Source organism: Myotis daubentonii, chromosome 14, assembly GCF_963259705.1.
Source record: "Myotis daubentonii chromosome 14, mMyoDau2.1, whole genome shotgun sequence".
Lineage (NCBI taxonomy): Eukaryota > Metazoa > Chordata > Mammalia > Chiroptera > Vespertilionidae > Myotis > Myotis daubentonii.
In genome coordinates this window covers 28,113,690-28,134,403 of record NC_081853.1, presented here as the reverse complement: position 1 = coordinate 28,134,403, position 20,714 = coordinate 28,113,690, and the positions used below count along the sequence as shown (strand labels likewise).

At 49.0% G+C, this 20,714-nt stretch overlaps 1 protein-coding gene across 2 annotated transcripts in view; it reads left to right on the top strand.

Moving 5' to 3' along the window:
* The window catches only part of CLSTN2 (calsyntenin 2), a 561,165-nt gene that overhangs the window by 456,112 nt on the left and 84,339 nt on the right, over window positions 1-20,714 (top strand). For both annotated transcript variants that reach the window (XM_059663784.1, XM_059663783.1), the window contains exons 6-7: window positions 8,404-8,589; window positions 18,802-19,050. In XM_059663784.1, coding sequence (XP_059519767.1) covers window positions 8,404-8,589; window positions 18,802-19,050 — 435 coding nt within the window. The remainder of the gene's footprint in view (window positions 1-8,403; window positions 8,590-18,801; window positions 19,051-20,714) is intronic.

The window sequence follows — 20,714 nt, the reverse complement described above, 5'->3', positions numbered from 1 at the left end:
TAAATCCAAGAGAAAGTACCCTGGCTGGTTGAGTTAATGATTTCCCCTTTGGGGAAATTATCTTTCAGAAGGCCTGCTCTTAAATTCGCCTGGTTTCCGTACCTCTCAGCATCATTTCTGCCAGATATGCTTCAGTTTGGGTACTGAAAAGTACGTGAACTGAGGGGATTAAAGAGGATGAAAGGGTTGGGGAGAAAGCAGCAGCCAAGCTTTGGGCAAGGGTCCTGGTTTCTGAACACCATAGGGTTCACTTCAGTGGCAGCATTGGCTGCGCCCAACTGCCCAGGAGAGAGCTTGAAGCTAGGGTGAAAGGGGAGGCCACGGGGTTCAGAGTAATGGTACCTAACACTAGAGGCTTACAGGGGAGCTGAGGCACTCATACAGGCATCAGAGAACCCTGAAGAAGAAATGACCCCTTCACAACACGTGGACAGCCAGGATTGGGGTGCAGTGTCGAACCATGGGGGCAGGACAGAACTTGAATCTCTGGGGCCCTAGAGAAGCAGCGTGCAGCCCTTAAACATAGCCCGGTAGACTGGCAGTAACACCTTCAATTCCGAGGGGCAGGACTGAGCAGGAGAATTCACAAGAAATGCAACAAGAAGCAAGTCCAGCCAGAGCAGGGTGCCAGGGGAGTTCCCTGAGCCCCAGAGTCTGCACACAGCACCTTTCACGAAGCACCCTTGTCATTCATCCGCCAGGCATTTAGTGAGAACCCACTACATTCCAGGAATTGTACCAGGCAGTGGACATGTAAAACCAAATAAAACAGACACAGTCCCTGTGCTTGCGGGACGTCTGATGGGTGCAGGAAGTGGGTGGGCGGAGAGTTGCGGACAGACAAGCAAGTACAGAAATTAATGAATTGTTGGAAGCCAGCATGGTACCATGAATGACGGGAGATGATGCTCTGAGAAGGCGGGAGGCACTAAGTTACCTAGACTGACTCAAAGTCGGCACTCAGTTTTATTTGTATGATGAGCAGAAATCCCCTATGTGTGTGCGGCACAAAGCACAGCCCAGGAGAGAGGAACTGAACTCAGGAGCGGGTCCTGAAGGGAGCGCCCCACCGGTCTCACCTTGGGCATGTTGCATAACCTTTCATGCTTGGAGCCCCAGAGCTTCATGGTGGTCAGGTCGGGAGAGGTGGCCCCACAAGCTGAGCCCCTTTCTCCCCTCCATGATCCCTGGAGGGAACTTTTCCTCCCGTTCAAGGAGGAACAGCCACAGGAGGAACTAGGAGTGACTGAGCCCTCCTTGTGGGCTGAGACAGAGCCACAGTTTACTGTACATTAGATGAGCACAAGTGTTTTGTACAATCAACTCCAGTGCTGCTCCTGTAAACTTCCCAACCTGCCTCTCTGAGGATAGGGAGAGCATTGGGGGGGCATCTGGCTTCGGATGCAGTCTCTGTTACAATCCGGCTTGGAATGGTTGGCATCTTGACCTCCCTGCAGGAAGGGCGGGGCCTGAGCACAGCCTTGAGGCTTAACCTCTGTGCACAAGAATATCTGTCCCTCCTCCTTCACTGTTGTAGTTAATTGGGATAGCTCCTTTCAGTGGGAATTCAAAGGTGGTGAAATGCTCTTGTGAGAACAAAATATAGTCAATGGAAAAGGGTCAGGAATAAAGGAAGAGAAGATTCCTTACATTTGTACATTGCGTTCAGAGAGTTGGTGTTTTGGTTCTTTTTAAATTGTGCCCGTGTGTAATTGTCTGTAATTGGAGAAGACAAAACCACATGGTTTACTCCTCAAAAATAATGTGCTTATAATGTGTTGGGCACCGGGTTAAGTGGCTTGCGTTTTTTATCTGACATAAACCCTATCCGCAGCTCTGAAATAGGTGACAATATCACCAGTGTCTGCATGAGTAAACTCGGATGGAGAAGAAAATGACTGGCCCAAAGTACATGGTAGCAAGTAGCATCACTGGATTCACAGCTGGGTCTGACGCATAGCCTGAGTTCCTCCCTTTAGGGTAGTTACTTAATATCCCCATTCTGCAGATATAGAAACTGAGGCTCAGAAAGGTTATGCAACATGCCCAAGTTACTCAGCGGGAAGGGCAGGACCAGCTATTTATGGGTCTCAATGCAAAATGAAAGTGGGGGGCTCCTTGTTTTAAAATTATTAAGAATTTTAAGGCAGTGACAGCGGAGCGTAGACCAACCATGGGGCCCTTCTGAGCATGAAGCTAGTCTCGGATCCAGGATTGGATGCCCAGCCTCTGAATCTTCACCTCCTCCTCCCTCCTTCCAGCTGAAAGTCCCACCCCACAGTTGCAGATAGCGGTTTTGAAAATGTGAAGAGAAAATCTGGAATAATGTAAGAATGGTATAAAAATGATCATAGTAGTAGTAACAACAGGCCTCTGTTCCTGGTGCTTTGCATATTTTTTCTCCGATTCCCAAAGCAACAGTGCAAGGTAGATTTGTATTCATTCTGCAGATGGGAAAATAAGACCAGAGAGGTCTGGTGATTTACTCAAGGCCACACAACCAAGAAGAAGGAGAGCCAGGGTTCAAACCTGAGTCTGTTCAGCTGCAGACTTAACACTCCTCAATGTGATTAAATGGAAGCTAATTCCCCATGGTGTGGCCCTGTCAGAGGGGACCCTCTGCATGGATGGCTCCGGAGGTGGCTCTCAGGAGTGTTCTGATGTTCTGCAAATGAATACCAGGCCTAACCCAGCTGCCAAGTGACCTTTCCAAAGCACAGTCTGGAGACTTCATGCTCTCACTAAACCCCCATTTATGGGTCTTCCCTGGCCCTAAGATGAAATCCAAACCTCTTAGCTAGCATCCTGCACCTGACCTCTGCTTACCTCTCCAGCCCATCTCTGCTTCCTCAGGCACCTACAATTCAGAGGCACTGGATGGCCAGTGGAGATAAGAGTGCTTACTGCTGAGCAAAGGTAGCTCCATAGCTTCCCCCTGTAGGAGAGGAAGTCCCTTGATACCCAAGGCAAAGTCACAAATCTCTTGGAGAAAGTCTTGAAGGATGCCAGGTGGTTGATGCCTGCAGAGATTGGTTAGACTGTCAGCTGCCTGAACAATCGGTATTCAGGGAGGCCCCTTCCCATCCCTCCTACTCCCCAGCCTGCAACGTCCAACCACTCACCTTGTAGGAATCCAACAATTTCCTAAAATCCTGATTCTTCTTCAGCTGCTGAAAGCTGAGATCAGGAAGAGCTGGAGGCCCCAGAATGGGCACAGTGAGGGAAGGAAGAATGTTTTGACACACTCGTGTCTTTCTCTTTCATGCAGAATTGGAACAGTGGGCCTGAATGTCTTGGATTACAACAGCCCCCAAAGCCTATGCCTTCCAGAAGTCTCAGATTAGTTTATTTCCACCTCCAGGCATATATATGAGAATTCCAAGTGGTTAACATTCTCCTAATAAGGAAACATGTTCCCCAAATTTAATGGGAATTATAATAAAATCATCATGTTTCTAAATCTGTAATCCACAGAGAATGATTTTAATTCCTGAAGGCATTCCACTGTTAGCTTTTTCAGGAACACTTACAGTGTGATTGAACCTGATTATTAAAACAATAGGTGGTCTGCTTCCTTTCTCTTCACTGAAGAAAAAAAAAATTGAACCACAATTGGTAAACTAGTCTCTAGGCCCTTTATAAACTGAAAAGATTTTGTTTCCAAGCAGGACAGCTTAGAGAAGTATGGGGAGCTTGTGAACCAAGGAATGGAATGTTCCTATTATGAAACTTCAAGAGGAGGATCTCTGTGTTGGACCCTTAGCTTTAAGTGCTCACAACAAGCCTACAAGGAGGTGTAATCATCTCACATCTACAGATGAGGCAATGGAGGCCTAGAGATGACAACTGCTTTGCAATGGTCACATGACCTGCATTTGGGGGAGTTGAGATTCAAGGCCAGTTATCTCCAGCATTCAGTGTCAGAGCAGCCACAGGGCCCACACAAAATGCTCTCAGGATCAAGCAGTGATGAAACAGGCAGCCCTTCTTGATTCCTTGCTAACCTCAGAGATTATCACCTTTTTCATTTTTATATCAGTATAAATTGAATGCTCAAAAAATGAATGTGTAAAAATTGCCATTGTTCTCAATTCTGGAAAATCCTCAGAATTATGGAGGAGTTATTTTAAAAGAGTTGTGTGGCCTTGGGCAAAGTCATGTCAACTTTCAGCCATGGTTTTGACATCTGTGCAATTAAGATAACACCCACTCACTGGTTGCTGGGCAGATTAAATGAAAAAATAGATGTAAAAGAGCTTAGCACCTTGTCAGTGCTTAATAATTGTAGGTCCTCTTATTTCCTGCAATAAATATTATTGAATAAACTAGAGGCCCAATGCACAAAGATTCATGCAAGAATAGGCCTTCCTTCCTTCCCCTGGCTGCCAGCACTGCCTTCGATCCAGCCCGGAGCTGCCTTCCGCCTTCGCTCACTGCCCAGAGGCCTGGAGCGGCCGGGTCAGGGTGGGGCAGAATGCCTATGTTGTTGCCATGGTGACGAAACAAGCATCCAGGCCACTGCCATCTTTGTCACATCAATTTGCATATCCCCTCCTTATTGGCTGTGTTTGCCGCCATCTTGGTCGTGAAGTGATGGTCAATTTGCATATTCTGTCTCTATTAGAGAGGATGGTATTTGCACAATAATATAGCTATTGAATATGTCCCTTGAGTTTGGTGCTGAAAAATGTATGTATCCAATCCCCCCCACAACCTGGGTTGTAGGTACTACTTTTACAGAAGAGGAAACTGAGGCTCAAGGAGGTTACACAGGAAGTGGGATGACTGAGATTTGAACCCACACACACTGAAGTTAGAGGGCATATTTTAGCTATCATGCTATCCTACCCTCCAGGAAATAAGCATGGATAGACATTTCATGTGGCCAAGGCTGACCTTGATGACTTGCTTTTGCTCTTTTAACCCCCATCCAACTCCTTCTTGGGAAATGAATGATGTTTGTGTGAGTTCCCCACTCTCTTAAGGATACTATACTCAGAAAGCTTCATCAATTGCTTGCAATTTTGCCTGCTCCTCATAAACCCTCAAAAGCAAGCCACATGAGGTCACCAGAGCAAGTGGCAGATGTGATGCTCTGCAGTGCCCACAGAATAAAGAGGATATCAAGGTTTCCTGGTCTTCTCCAACAGAAGAGCTTCCAGAAGGAGGCGCTGTGGGACACCTCTGACACATGGTGTAGGTCTCACACCAAGGCCCGTTCACAGAAACACTTTCTCCATTTTTTTTATCTGCTCCTCTAAAGGAAGGGAGGACCCAAGGAAAGAGGAGGGAGGGAGGGAAGGAAAAGAGACCTCCTCTTTATTGTCACATCTTGTTATTAGGAAGCAAATTCTTCCACATGAATTCTGAACCAATTGCTCTGCTGAGAACAGAGAGAACCAAGCATGCCATGGCAGCCGTGGGATGGCTGGCTCTGTAGGACTGAGGGCAGGGGCTGCGCACAGGCCATGGGTTCTGTCTGTGGTTCAGGAAGGGCTGTCATGGCAACGGTCAGTGTCAGGTGTCTGGGGCTCCCCAGATTCACGTGGCTAATATTTCCTGTGCTCTGAGCTAGGTGTGGAAGCATAGAAAATAAACATCACAAAGCCTGACTTTAAAGAGTTCCCAGTTACTGGGAGAGGCAGGCACACAATGGATATCCTATAGGATCCATTAACACTCTCTACCACTATCTAGGGAGCACCTATTCTGTGCCAGGAATTGTGCACCATGACAGGGATTCAGAGTGACCATGAAGCTTGGAGTCTAATGTCATAGTCTACTGTTGAGGATGCTGAGAGAGCACAGGGGAGAGTTTCTACTCAGACTTGGAAAAATCCTGATACGTTGTGTAGAGATACCAAGACAGAAGGGGGTAGAAAGGAAGCTCCATGCAGAAGGAAGAGCATGATCAAATGCACGATGGCATGAAACATTTTATACATAGGACTCTACAAGGCTGGGTGTGTGTGTCCATCCTTCAGTGGTTGGTCCTTAAGATTGAACTTGGAGCCCCTGGAGCACGGGCTATAGCAGCTCCATAGGACGGTGATAGGCCAGTCCAGGCACAGCTCCTGGGGGCTATGAGGAAAACCATGTAACTGGGTATGTCCTCTTTTACATGTAGTCACCCTCATCCAAATGTCCTCCCATGGCAAGTTCCCTGGAGATGAATCTCACGCCCCTGGTGTGCAATCTCTGCTCATGGCGTGCTCTGATAAACCCTTTAAAGAGCAGCTTGTTCAATTGGGGGTGGGGTGAAGGGGGGGAGGGGAACATCTGTAATACCTTCAATGATATACATTTTTAAATTTTTTTTAAATTTATTTTATTGATTTTTTACAGAGGAAGGGAGAGGGATAGAGAGTTAGAAACATCGATAAGAGAGAAACATCAATCAGCTGCCTCCTGCACACCTCTTACTGGGGATGTGCCTGCAACCAAAGTTCATGCCCTTGACCGGAATCAAACCTGGGACCTTTCAATCTTCGGGCCGATGCTCTATCCACTGAGCCAAACATGTTAGGGCAAGATACATTTTTTAAAAAAGAAAAAAAGAGCAGCTGGTTAATGTGGGGGTTCAGTTATTGAGCATGTGGCGAGGTTGCCACGCAGGGAGATATGCTACCCCCCCTGCCACCCCCGGCACATGGACCAAACATCTCCTTTCTTCTCTCAAACATCAGTCATGGCCCTACTGCAGGCCAGGCTCACATTGTCGTACTTGGTCATCACTCAACTCTGTAGGGTCAACGCAGTGGCTCCTATTTTACCAATGAGGTGCCTGGGGCTGGGAGATGTTCACTAACCTGCCCAAGGTCTTTCTGTCCTGATAGAGTCAAGCCGAGATCATAGCTATGTCTGCTTCACACATGCTTCGCTGAGGCTCTCTACACATGCATCCTTAGCATTCGGGCCTCAGCTCAGTCGGGAACTCTCTCGATCTAAAGATGTCCCCTCTGCCACCACTTTTCCTTTCATAACACTAATCCTCTCTGCTAGGACAGCCCCAGCTTCTTCATCATCTGCCTCTCTCCCCCAACTCCATGAGGCCAGGACCTTTCTGGACTCCTTTACTGCTCTATCCGTGATGCTCCAAGCAGAGCCTGGGACTTGGAAACCCCCAACCAATGGTTGCTTCATAAACAAAGCCATCTGGCTGGCCCCTATGCCTGGCCCTCTCCACTCTACTGGTGTAGCTCATACTGGTGGCCAGTGGCCCACTGGGAGCTTGTGAGGAGCCCCCTGGTGACTGCAGACTGACTTTCTGAGTCAAGCAATTGCATAGATTTTCATTTCTACTTCAATAAAAGGACTGTCCAGCAACATTTTATGTGACAAACATTTGAGATTCATAAATGAATAGATTTCATAAGTTATGTTTCTGGATGATTCAGACTCACTCTTCTTTCTACCCTCGAGTCAGCCTTAGGGTCACACCGACCTCTCAGACGCGCATCCTTGCAGAGCGTAGGATGCTCGCTGTTGTCAGCAAGCACTGGTACCGGTCGCTGTGAGTGTTGCTCTGCATGGGCTCTGACTTTCAGTTGCTGGTATTGCTGTTTCAATCAGTTCATGTGTTCACTCACTCTTAGTGTTTATGTTGGTTGATTGCTGTGTTTCGTGTGGTGCCACCTTAATTGTGATTTTATTCCTCTCTAACGCTTTCTTGTCCCCAAATTATGTTTTCCACCAAAAAACAGTGAGGACCATCAGCCCTATGAAAGTGGGTCACAGGCCCGAGTGTCTGAGAAAGAATCCTTGCACCCCACCTCAGGACCTCGCGTGATTTGTGAACCACCAATTTTTGTATGTTTATGACAAGACATATGCATTCCTAAAAATCGACACACTAGGGAAATGAGGAATATGGGTGAGGGGCACAACCCTCAAAAACATCATCAGTGACGCATAACAAGAAGTGAGAGGAAAAACATTAGCACGGTTTTACACGGCTTCGTGGCTAAGAAACATAGGTGCTACCGTAAATACGGCACTTTGCCTGGAAGAGGCCTGGCCTTTGCTCCTGGAGGTGGCCGTAGGAAGGGTTGCGGCTTGTGCGGTACTGTGAACGGGTGGGAGGAGGGCGGTCTGAACGGGATGGAGAGGCGTAGCCACAGGTGCAGTGGGTTCAGCTCCTAACAAGGTGAACCGAGGAGCTGGTAGATGTTGGAGGTGTGCACGTGTTGTACATTGCTGAATGGTCACTTCAGCTGGGCAGGCTCCCGCAGTCGCCCAGTATGTCTCAGCGAGGCAATTTTGCGTAAACAAATGGGAAATTCCTGTCATCGAATGATTCCCTCATATGTGAGTTGTGTTGGAACAAATTCAGGTATTGAAAACAAGTGTCCTAGCGGAACTGGCTGTCCCCGATTGACTTTCCTCCTCCCCTTGTTTATTCAGACTGGACCAAGAGGATCGAGTACCAGCCTGGCTCGGGGAGCGTGCCCCTGTTTCCCAGCATCCACCTGGAGACGTGCGATGGAGCCGTGTCCTCCATCCAGATCACCACGGAGCTGCAGACCAACTACATTGGGAAGGGATGTGACCGGGAGACCTACTCGGAGAAATCCCTTCAGAAACTATGTGGTAGGTTTTCCCCTGTGGGGGTTTTCTTTAATTAATTGCTTTTAAATGATATATACAAAGCATATCTGATTATACTATGAGAGTGTCAGCCCTTCCCACCTCGTTGTGACTCCTGGATGAATATTAAGTTTATTTCGTGTGGTTAAAGGGTCAGAAGGCACAGCTTTTGGCATCAGACACACCTGATCTGACCCCGCCATTTACCCATTGTGTGGGCAAGGGCGGTCGGTGACAAAGCCTCTATTCTTTATCAGTAAAACAGGGATTAATGACACAATGTGTTTAAGAGCACCTAGCGCAGGGCCTGAAGAAATACGGGTTTCCTCCTGCTGTTGGTTTATAGAGGCACCTGACAATATGAAGGGTGCTGTCAGTTACCTGGGGAGGGGGTGGGCTCCTCTCCCCTGGACCAGCTACATAATTTGCAGAGCCCGGTGCAAATGAAAATGTGGGACCCTTATGCAAAAAATCCTGAAAATTTTTAATAATAAAATCACAAAGCATTCAACCAAGCTGGGGGCTCTGTGGGGCTGCTCAGGTCGCATGCTGGTAAAGCCCGGCCTGCTGCCCACATCAGAGAAGAAGGGCTTGGGTGGGGAAGGGGTGGGCAGAGCGAAGGTGTCCAAGTGGGGGGAGGGGCCTGCCTCTGTGAGCGGGGAGATGGTGCCACAGGAAGGAGCAGGCTGGGAACTAGGACAAGGGCTGAGAGAGGGGTGCCACCCAGGACCCTTAGCTTTATTGAGCCCCTACTTAATGCAGCCTGCCGGACTCTTCACATGTGTCACTGTATTTACTTCTCTCGTCCTCACTGTGAGAAGGATGTTATTCACCAACTTTAAAGATGGAACATGTGAGGCCCAGAGAGGAAACATGACTTGTTCAAGGTCACACAGGTAGAAAGTGACAGAGCCAGAATGTGAAGGTGGGCCTCTCAGAAGGAAAGTCTCTTTAGCTCGGAATCTGAGATGTTAGGCCAGGCCTTGGGAGCTAGGATGGGAACCCGTCCAGTCAGCCTGTGGAATGAGAGGATGCTCATTTTGGTGGGAATGCTCACTCCTCTGGGCTGCCAGCTCGCCTTGCAGGAGGGCAGGTTAATTCGGTCAAGAAAGCAGTTTCCCTAAGGTGCGTGCAGGATTATCTGGTGCTCATGGTGAATGAGATTGTTGATGTGTTGATGGGCTTCATTCATCCCCACCCGAATATGTGTTATTTCTTCTTTGTTCTCTTCAAAAATACTCAGGAACTCACTTTGACTCTGCAGCAGTGCTGTAGGGAGCTTAGTCTTGCACCAGGCCTGTATTTGGGGGCAACTACATTTCCACAAAGGGAATGGGGGCTCCTGAGCACAGTCTAGCCTGCCATCCACTCCTGGGGGTCCCTTCACTACTGTCTTTGGAACATTTTCCCCATCAACGTTATTTTACACACACACACACAACACCACCACCACCCCCACACCCCACACCCCCTCCATCAAAATGCTGGTTGCCCAAAGAGCCAAGTGAAACGTTCGGAACTGAATGTGAAATAAACCCTGCTTGGGTATCACCGTGTTTCATTTACTATGTCACCAGGCCAGCAAGGAAGGCCTGTGGGAACACAGATTTCTCCAGAATGATGTAGCTGAGCAGGGACATCACCACACTGCCAACATCCCAAACAGCCCTTGCAAAATGGATATAAGGGGCCCGCAATATTCAGAAAACTGCCTCCAGTCCTCTCCCGCACTCTGCGGACAGAGAAGCCACCCTGGAGGACATCTTACTTTGAATGAATATCCCATTTCACTCCCTGTGCACCTAAATGATCACCTAAATTATGAGTCCACGCGACCCCGCGCCACCCTGTGGGTTACAGCCATTTCCTAAACTCCTCCAGGTTGCAAGGCGATGATGGAATCAGCTTGTTAAAGACCAGGTGGGCCCAAGGGCACACACTTGTGATTAGATTTTGAATGTTGCTGGGAGAGATGAGGAGATAGGGAGAGTGAGAAGGATTTTCTGTGGGAAGAAACTTTAGCACAAAATTGCATCTGGTGTTAACACAGCTCACTCCTCTGGGCTGCCAGCTCGCCTTGCAGGAGGGCAGGTTAATTCAGTCAAGAAAGCATTTTCCCTAAGGTGCGTGCAGGATTATCTGGTGCTCAGAGAGAGACTAGGTTGAGAGACACCCGCGTGTCTTTTTGGTGACCTTCCCGATAGTGCCACCCTCCGCACTGATGGGAACTCTGTCTGAGTAGCACTGATGGGCAGGGCCACGCCAGGCGCCCTATTCCGAGTCTGGGTCTTGAATTCCGCTGAGGTGGAGCTCAGGGAAAAGGGCAGAGGCAAATGAGGGGGACTTGGATGCCCATCTACGAGAATCTCCTTCAGAACGAGGCAGCTCATCAGGCCCCGTGGTTTCTGCCAGCGAGGGAGACACAGGCTGATGGCTCCTCAAACGGAGCCTGGGTTGTTGTCTCTGACCCCTGGAGGACCCCGAGGTGCTGGAGATAAGCCTCTGTGTGCCTTCGGTGGATGGTAGGCAAGTTTCTCGCAGGGTCTCTCAACCAAGGAACTGCCATGACACCGTAAACCTCAGCATTCATGCATTTTTTTATTCTACAAATCTTTGTTTGGGTGGAAATGGGGAGACCAATTAGGATGTTATTGCCGCAGTCTGAGAAAGAGATAACAGGCTCTGAACCCGGGCAGTGGCAGTCGGGATGAATTTCAGACAGAGTTAGGAGGCCAAAGTGGCAAGATTTAATGATTCATTGGCTGTCAGGAGTGAGAAAGAAGGCATCTAAGATGACTCCGGGATGAGCATCTAGCTAGATGAGGGTGCCTCCCATGAGAGCTAGGAGCCCAGGGCAAGAGCAGGGTTAGGGGGCAATGGTGGCAGTCACCTGTGGAACCTCCAGGTATGGTGCCTCGCGCTAGCCTTACCCTGGACCCACCTGAAGACCTGCCTCCACCTGCCCATCCCTCCTCACGGCCCATGTCCTCCTGATGTTCTGCCTCTCTTGCCAACATGGCTCCTTTATCCCCGCGCCTGGCTTGTTCCCATCCGTAAGGCTCATTCATGTTTCCTTCTGCTAGGATGCTCTCCCTCCCCCTTCATCATTCTAAACCCTTCCCTTTAGTCAGTATTCTCTGCCCTCCGTGCTCACTGGGTGGCCGTCCTGGGGTTCTGCCCGTGTGCCTTTGAATCCCCGCATCTCTTCTATGATGCTGAGGCTGTGCAGGGACCTGGGCAGGGGTGTCTCCTCAGAGGAACGAGGATGTCTGGTCATTGCCCACCTGCTTCCTCCGCCTGCAGCATCGGCTCCGTGAGGAGCAGTGGTAGCATCCTGGTTAGGGGGAGTCAGACAATAACTGCACAAAGCCTGCAGTCAGGAGGTAGCTGGCAGCTGCAGCAGCACTTGAAATGGCCTCTCTGGTTTTTTGCTTGTTTTCATTTATCTTTATTGTTGAAAGTATTACATATGTCCCCTTTTTTCTCATTGACCCCTTCTAGCCCAAACCCACCCCCCACCCCGGCCTTCACCACCCTACTGTCTGTGTCCGTGGGTTATACATAGTGCATATAAGTACTTTGGTTGATCTCTTCCCACCCACCACCCACCCCTGCCTTCCCTCTGAGATGCCGCAGTCTTTGTTCCCAGTGAGGTGCTGGACGCTGGACGGCAGGCGTATTGCTGCCTGAGGTTTGTACACTGAGACTCTCCCACTCCGCCTTGAAGTAAAAATAATCAGGGCCCCGAACCCGTGTCCCCTTCATCTTGTGGGGCTGGACGTAGCCCCTACTGCCCTTGCTTTGCAAAGAGCCAGGCTTCTTGGAGAAGTTGGGCAAACTGCGTACCATTTCCTCTTAATTCCGAGATTTAAGATGAAGGTCTCTGCCGTCTCAGCACCTGGCTTTCCGGAGGTGAAGTGTCACGGAGCTGCCTTGAGTAGAAAATGCGTGGGGAAACCTTTGGGAAGACCTCTTGGCCAAATTAGATTTGACATTAACAAGGGCCCAAGAAAAGGCCTGCTTTGATGACCTTCAGTCACTGCATATTATGGTAAACAGAAAAGTAGTTTGTGACGCACATGCCTTCCGAGCCCCGAGGCCAGGGGCTGCTCCTCCTCAGGATCACAGGAGTGCTGGCAGCGGCGGCACCCCCTGCACCCGTCACCCCCTCAGCTCTTTTGTACGTGGAGGCGTGAACTGCGAGGACAGGTCTTGTTGACGGAAAGGCCACAGGATAAGAGCTATTAAATTAAACGATGGATCTTTCAGAGCAGCTCAGGTCACTGGACATTACGTTGTTCTCAGAATTCACACACTTGTGAGCCAGGAGACTTTCATAGAGGATCCATTCATTCATTTAAGTATTTCTTAATTCAACAAATACCTATGGAGTGTCCACATGCTGTAAGCTAAGAAGACCACTTAATTCAGGCTCCTGGGGAAGACAGACAGGCCGAAACTACATGTGGCAGCATAATAGCTGCCCTCGCCGAGAATCACCGACAGAGGTTTTATACCCTCAGAATGGCCCCACTGCAGGGAGCTGGAGTCTCCAGTGCACCCCTAAAGAGCTGGGGCTCCCAAGGGACAGAGTTGGTCCCCTAGTCGTAGCCAGTGCTTCCCATCCCAGAGAGCTGAAGTGGGCCTCTTACTTTAAGGAAAACTTGTGCACACCCTTTGGGAATGTGATTAAATCATTAATCATACAGCAGCCAAAAGCTGCACACACTGACACGGATCGCGACAGTGAGCAGTGAGTTCCTCTCCAGATATGCCTATTTCTTTGAGGTTTTTCAGGCAGCTACCATACAATACAGCATGCCCCCTGTCCTGGGGAGAAGGTTTTTGCCTACAGTGACCTTGCCCAGGCTGGTCAGCAACTGGTTATCTGTGATCCTGCTCCAGGAACCTGGCTGACCGCTCACCCAAAGCCCGGCTCGCTTCACCTAAAGATCCTAGTTTCTGATTCCAAGGCCCTGGAGGAACCCCTCTTGTCCAGGATTCCAGAGGTAGAATGATAGTGTGATTGTAGGAACCATAGGGTGTGAGCTCCTGAGAGGACACCAGAAAGTTGTCTGTGTCCATGCTGAAGGTATGCAGATGGAGAAATGGGAATTCTAGCTGCTGAGGTCACTTAAGTGGATTATCAGTCAGGATAGCAGGGTGTGCTGTAGTAGCAGAAGACCCCCAAATCTCATTGGCTTAAAATAACCAAGGTTTACTTATTGTTTCTACCCCATGTTTTTCTTGGGCTGACTGTGACTCTGTTCCATGCTAGCTTCCCACTGGGATCAGGCTAAAGGAACAGCCTTTCCTAGAGCATGGTGGCTCTCATGGCACATGGAAGAGACACATGATGAACCATGGCCTGGCTCTCAGAGCATCTGCCCTGATATGGTCCGTGTCACTTGCACTCACATTTCATTGGTCAGAGCAGGTCACATGGCCAAGTGATATCAGTGAGTCAGAGAAGCATGTTGAGAGCCGGATGCACTCTCCCACCATGCAGTCGTAATAGGGCGTGTGTCAAGAGAGCCTCCCCGCTTCCCCTGAGACTCTCTGTCACTGGACTGCTCTACCCACCAAAAATAAAAGACTCTTTACTGTGTCCCTAAAGGTAGGGCCCATTTCTGTCTACTTTATTGCTGCATTCTCACTGCAGTACTCGGCATAACTTAGACATTACACAAACAGTTATTGAAATAATGTGGAGATGATACTGCCATTTGTGAGAGCGAGGCCTCTGTCCTTGATCACAGTGGTTCTTCTCCCCTGAGACCTTCCCGCTCATCCTCATCCTTTCCCGTGCTGTGGTGGACCATGAGGAGGCGTATCCATCGCCAGTGCCACAGTCCCAGCTGGAGGTGCTAAGGATTCTCTGCCCTCACCAAGACCTGCCAGAGCAGAATGCAAACCTTTCAGTTAAGAAGCCCAGACAGTGACAACTGGCCCCAGGCTCATTTGGGTTCTCACATCCCAGTGTGCCCTGGAATCTGCCTCATTCACCCCCGGCTCTATCTACTTGCTGGCTCAGAGAAGCTGCCCCACCCTGAGAGGGCTCGAGGACCTGGGATCAGACCTCACCTCTGATTCCCAGCCCTCCCTGGCCTCACCACCACTGCAGCTGCTGTACCCAAGACCAGTGTGGCCTCTCAGGTGAGTCCCAGGGACTTTGGAAGAGTCCCAAGGACCATCTGAAATACACCCAAATGTGCAGACGATGCCATACCATCTTTGCAAGTGATGCATCTGTTTGCCCACTGCTCTCCACAGAATCCCTCGGGGAGATGAGAGAGAGAGAAAGAAAAAAAAAAAACAACTTTGGGAGAAGGCAAATCTCTATTTGTTTAATTGCATGGAGAAAAGAAATACAAGATGTTGAGTTTGCAGGAATCTGCACCATCTGCTTAAATGCAGCCTGATGCGTCCTTCCCTGTCGGCAGCATCTGTGGATGAGGCAGGGTGGCCTGCTGCTCCCCGCCCCAGGGAAGACAAGGGAGCTCTGCATGGATGGCCTTGCAGGTCACACGCTGTCTTCAACGTGCCCTTCTGTAGACAGTGGCCTGTATAGGGAGCCGGGTCCCAGGTGACTGGGCCGTGCTTGGCAGGACACGCTACTGTGTGGTAGAAAGAACATTAGCTAGGTGTCTGAGGGCTGGGCCTGCCTCTAGCCTGTTGTGTGGCTATATGAGCTTGGTCGTTTTCTCTCCCTGGGCCTCAGTTTCCATGTTTGTAGAATGGGCAGGAGGTTCTAAGGTTCCTCTCCAGGTTCAGTGACATGATGCGTGGAGAGGTCTAAGAGGAGAGGAAAGAACTGGAAAGTCCTGATGACGCGCCCACTCCCTAGCTGGTTGTGATCCTGGGCTTGCTGAGCTTCAGGGTTCTTATCTGCAAACTGGAATCAATGGTATTAATTGCATAGCTGAGTAACTAAGAAACAGCACTTAAGTACTTAATTCTGGTCTTGCACTCAGTGCCCCCAAAAAGTTCCCTAGGAAAATAATAATAAAGACCTGTAACCATGAAAAATAAAGTTCTGTATGCATAGGATATATGTATAGAATAATCCTGACCAGGGCTGGCCTTTGGCAAATGCAACCAATTTTGCCTCCCAATCTCTTTATATCTTACCCCCATCACCTCACTCCTGTACCTACATGGCATATCTCTTCTTCTCTACAAACCTGTTTTGGGGGAAATTACAGGCAGCCCCTTCACTAGTCTAAAGTGCAAATTGCAGTGTGAATTCTATAGGAACATTTGCTTAACAACAGCAAGGTCCTTAGACAAAAAGAAGCCTCAAGTTATAGGGTTCTGATCCCTGGCAGTCCCCACTCTGGCTCCACACACCTCTGCACTGGGCCCTGATACATGGTGTTGGCTGCATTGGCTGGAGCCAGAAGTCAGGAGCCAAGTCCTCAGCCTGTGTCTCCCTGGCTGCCTGAAGTTTCAGGTACTAACACACACTCTGTGTGTGCCCCAGTCGGCAGGCTGTCTTCATGCTGAACAAATCCTGGTGTCAGAGCCAACTTAATTATGGATCAAAGAAACTGTTGCCATGTTGCACTAGTCTAGGGGTTCTAAGAACTTGTTCCAAAGACCACGTATCTCCCAAACCACTCCAAGTCTTAGCTTGTTACCATCTTGGTAGCTTTCTTTCATTCAAATAGCTCTGGAGGGTGATAACTCTTAAGGATTTGTTAGTCATTAAAACATTAGTCTTGCCCTAGCCGTTTGGCTCAGTGGATAGAGCATCAGCCTGCGGACTGAAGGATCCCAGGTTCGATTCTGGTCAAGGGCACATGCTCAGGTTATAGGCTCAATCTCCAGTAGGGGCTTGCAGGAGGCAGCCAATCAATGATTCTCTCTCACCATTAATGTTTCTATCTCTCCCTTCATCTCCCTTCCTCTCTGAAATCAGTGTGTGTGTGTGTTAAAAAAAAAAACCCATTAGTCTGAATCAACAGATAGGTAAAATAGATACCAAAGGAGGCTCTAGTGCAATGGGATGAGAACAAATATTGATGAGCGATGTGGGGCTTGGACAAGAGGCTGGATGGGCAGACTCACAGAAGCATTGGGTAAATGGCCAGAACATCTCTTGGAGGCACTAGATGGGAGGAAAGGCAGTTAGTTATACACATTAATGCAGTGTCTACTGTGTCAGACATGGTACCAACCAAACACTCTCGGAAATATGCATGTAAATAATGCAGTCAGCACTGCCCACAGTTGCCCTTGATGCACATAAGCCACAAGGTGATCATGAATTGGGAGACCGAACTCTTCCGCACACTCAGACTCTGCGGTTCTCAGAGGCCTCTCCGAGGTGAGCCTCTCACAGTGCTGAAGAGAGCATACTTTTCACACAGCATAACTTTTGATTGCAAGCCAGTGGGTGCTCAATCTCGGGCTCAATGGTCTCTTCCAAGGCTGGAGGCAAAACTGGCTGGGCTGAACATTTGCAAAGAAGTGTATTGGTTTCCAATACGGCACTTTCCTGAGGGACTTTCAAGGGTCATTTTAACTATAGGAGATGTTTGTGGTTGTTAACTTTGGAGCCCAATCCTTAGGCTCTGATACGCAGAATTCAGGAGTCCATGATCCCTGACAAATAGCAGGCAATACACCCAACCACTGTCCATGAAACTCATCGGCATTTATAACTAACTGGTCAGTCCTGAGCCAGGAGAGAGCCCCACACAGTGGCCCCCAGCATCGTGCACACCTTGGGTTCCCTGGCTCTTCCTTCCTGACAGTATCAGCACGCCCCTGCCCTCCTCCTTCCTGAGTAGCTGAGCCTTGCTCCCGTGTGGAACGCACGGATGTGGAGAACATAAGGATGTGGCAGCATTTGAGCTTCAATGGGAAGTCGGTGGAGGCCCAAGGATTATCCCACTCACCTCAGCTCCACCCTCCACAAGGTTGCAGGTGTGATTCTCCTAAGACACACGTTTGCCCTTACGCTACCACTGCTTCAGGTTAAGCCCACATGCATTAGTCTGGAATCTTAATGGTAGCAGAAATAATAATTATTATTATGATGATAAAGTTATAGCTAACATGGAGTGAGCATTCACCTTGTAGTGAGCATGCTGCTGCAAGCTCTAATGCAGTTTCTTATTCAGTCCTCACAACACCCCAGGCAGGGAGATAGTAGAAAAAGGAGGTGGAACATCAGAAAGGTTAAGTGACTTGTGCACAGTAACAAGACTACAAGTCATTCTGCCAGGCATCAAATTCTGACTTCAGAACTCAACCACTATAACATTCGGCCTAAACAAATGGTTGTATAAAAAGGAAAAAACAAACAAACAAGTGTGGTGAGTACAAAGTGGCTTACACTCCTCGTGGGATCAGGACCTAGACCTTCCCCTCACGGCCCTGATCACACGGTATCACAGCTGTCTGACCACTTGTTGGTCCTGTGCTCCTCCAGGTCGGGGGTGGTGCTGATTCTCCTTTACATCACCAGCACCTGCAGGGGACCTTGGCATCTTGTCATTGTGCAGTCAGTGGCTGACAGGTTAATGGATGGATGAGTATGTGAATGAATCCATGGATCCCAATAAACCCTGGCCTTCTCCAGGAACCTTGCCTGCTTATGAAAACCCCCGGGGCCACCCCATTTTCCTGAATTCCTCCAGCACTTCTTCCTTGTATGATAGTTCATTGCACTCTGGCTTACCACATGCAACACTTCTCTGTGTAAGTTCCTGATGCCTCCCTGAGCGGACCATAAGCATTTCCCGAGTCACCTAGCTCAGAGCTGGGCCAGACCTCTGAATATGTGCACTGAGTACAGCTGAGCCTTGAACAATGTGGGGGCTGGGGGTGCTGACCCCCAATGCACTCGAAAACTCATGTATAACTTTTGACTTTCCAAAAACTTAATAGGCCATTGCTGACAGCAGCTTTACAAATAACATACATAGTTGATTAATATATTTTTTAATATTATATGTATTAATATTTTGTTCTTACAATAAAGAAAGCTAGCGAAAAGAAAATGTGTTTAAGAAAATCATAAGGGAGAGAAGATATATTTGCAGGATTTATTGAAAAAAATCCACATATAATTGGACCCACACAGTTCAAATCATTGTTGCTCAAGGATTATCTATAGCTTATGCTGACCTAGGAGCAGAAAACAGAAGGCAAGGCCACCCACTCCGGCAGGAATGACCCTTTGTCCTTTTGTCCCCGCCCCTGCAGGAGCCTCCTCTGGCATCATCGACCTCCTGCCGTCCCCCAGCGCTGCCTCGAACTGGACTGCGGGCCTGCTGGTGGACAGCAGCGAGATGATCTTCAAGTTTGACGGCAGGCAGGGTGCCAAGGTCCCTGACGGGATTGTGCCCAAGAACTTGACAGACCAGTTCACCATCACCATGTGGATGAAACACGGCCCCAGCCCCGGCGTGAGAGCCGAGAAGGAAACCATCCTCTGCAACTCAGACAAGACTGGTGAGTCTCGCCCGGCCCTTCGGTGCTGCCTGTGGTGTCCCAGCCTGTTAGGCAGAGACACAGCCACCGAAGATGTGGGAGAAAGGCAGGGGCGAGAGAGGGGCCCTGGGAAAGGCTTCTGGTCTCTCTGTTTGCTGATTCCTGGGCTCAGGGTAGAGTAGGACCAGGAAAAGGGGGAAAGTAGATGTGCAGACACAAAGAAGGCAAAAGCTGGCTCTGGGGTTGGTGGTTTCAACTTCAGAGCCCCCACCTCCCAGAAGCAGTTGGGGCTGCTAGACACGAGATGGGTGGGGTGCACCCTTACTTCAAGCAAAGCAGCGCCATCTTCATTGTATTATATACAGGAGTGGGCAAAGGAGGTTTCCAGTTGTGAGTACAATAAAGCTGTTGTAATAATCATAACCTGCGTGTCTTTCCATGAGAGCAACTGTAAACCTTTTTTTGCCCACCCCTGTATAGTAAGATTTCCAAACGTTTATTTTCAATAATAGGGCCCTGGCAGTTTAAATTAGTTTTTTAAATGTCTGTGCCTTACATAATAATGGTGGCTAACCTGTGTTGGGCATTTTCAGCATGCCACTGTGCAAGGCAGTGCACAGCTTGGTGGTTAAAAACTCTCTACCGCTTATTGGCTGCATGATCTTTGACAAGTTGTCTAACCCCTCTGTGCCTACTTTCCTGTTTATAAAATGGGCATTAGAATATTATCTACCTTGCAGGGTTTGATGAGGATTTTGTGACTTAGTGTATGTATAGTGCTTTAGAAAGGGCCTGGCATACAGGAGTGCAATCTGTGTTAGCTGTTACTCTCCTTGCCAGTGTCTCACATCTCCACAAACAAGTTTATTAAAGCATTGCGGTGTTTCCCATTTTTAAGGATCAGGAAACATCCCTGGCAGGTTCAGTAACCTGTCCCAAGTTATACAACAAGTAAGTATCAGAAGTAGAATGTAAGCTTAGAGTTAGCTAATTCTAATCCTGTGCTCTTGTCAGTACGCCCCACATGCGCGCGTGCGTGTACACACACACACAGACTCTGACATCTTATGCAAAGTTTACAACTCCATCTTAAACTATAATTTCACAATTTCCCATTTCAAATACTGCTCTTGTTAAGTTACCCCAAACACATAACCACAGCCACGGGAAGACAGTACAGAAGGATGGCCGGCAGCTCAGCCTCTGCTGATGGACAGCCAGAGTTCGTAGGGTGTGACCTTGGAGAAGCTGCTAAGCTCTCTGGGCCTGTTTCCCCTGGTCACCTGCTCACTTGCCTCTCATTTGTGGAGCATGTGCCGTGTGGAATATTCCTGTGTGGGCTACTCTATCGTAACTGTGAGGTCCAAAGACTCCTCCTCCCATGCAGCGGGTGTTATCTGGTGGCTACAGGGCATCATGGCTGGGACCCATGGCATGAAACTTTCTAAGCAGGAAAGGAAGTTTCTTATCAGAAAAGGGAAAAGTCCCACCCATTGTCTGTGCACGGAGGAGAGAGGGCTGGAAAGTCATGTGATGTTGGAAAATCAATCTGCCCCCCCCCCCAAGCCAGCAACTAAAAGTGAGACAGCACCCGCTCCCTGCACAGAGATCAGAGAAGGAGATGTGCCTGGTGGTCCCCCTGTCAAGCCTGATGAAATAAGAGCCCGGAACTGAGGAGAAACCAG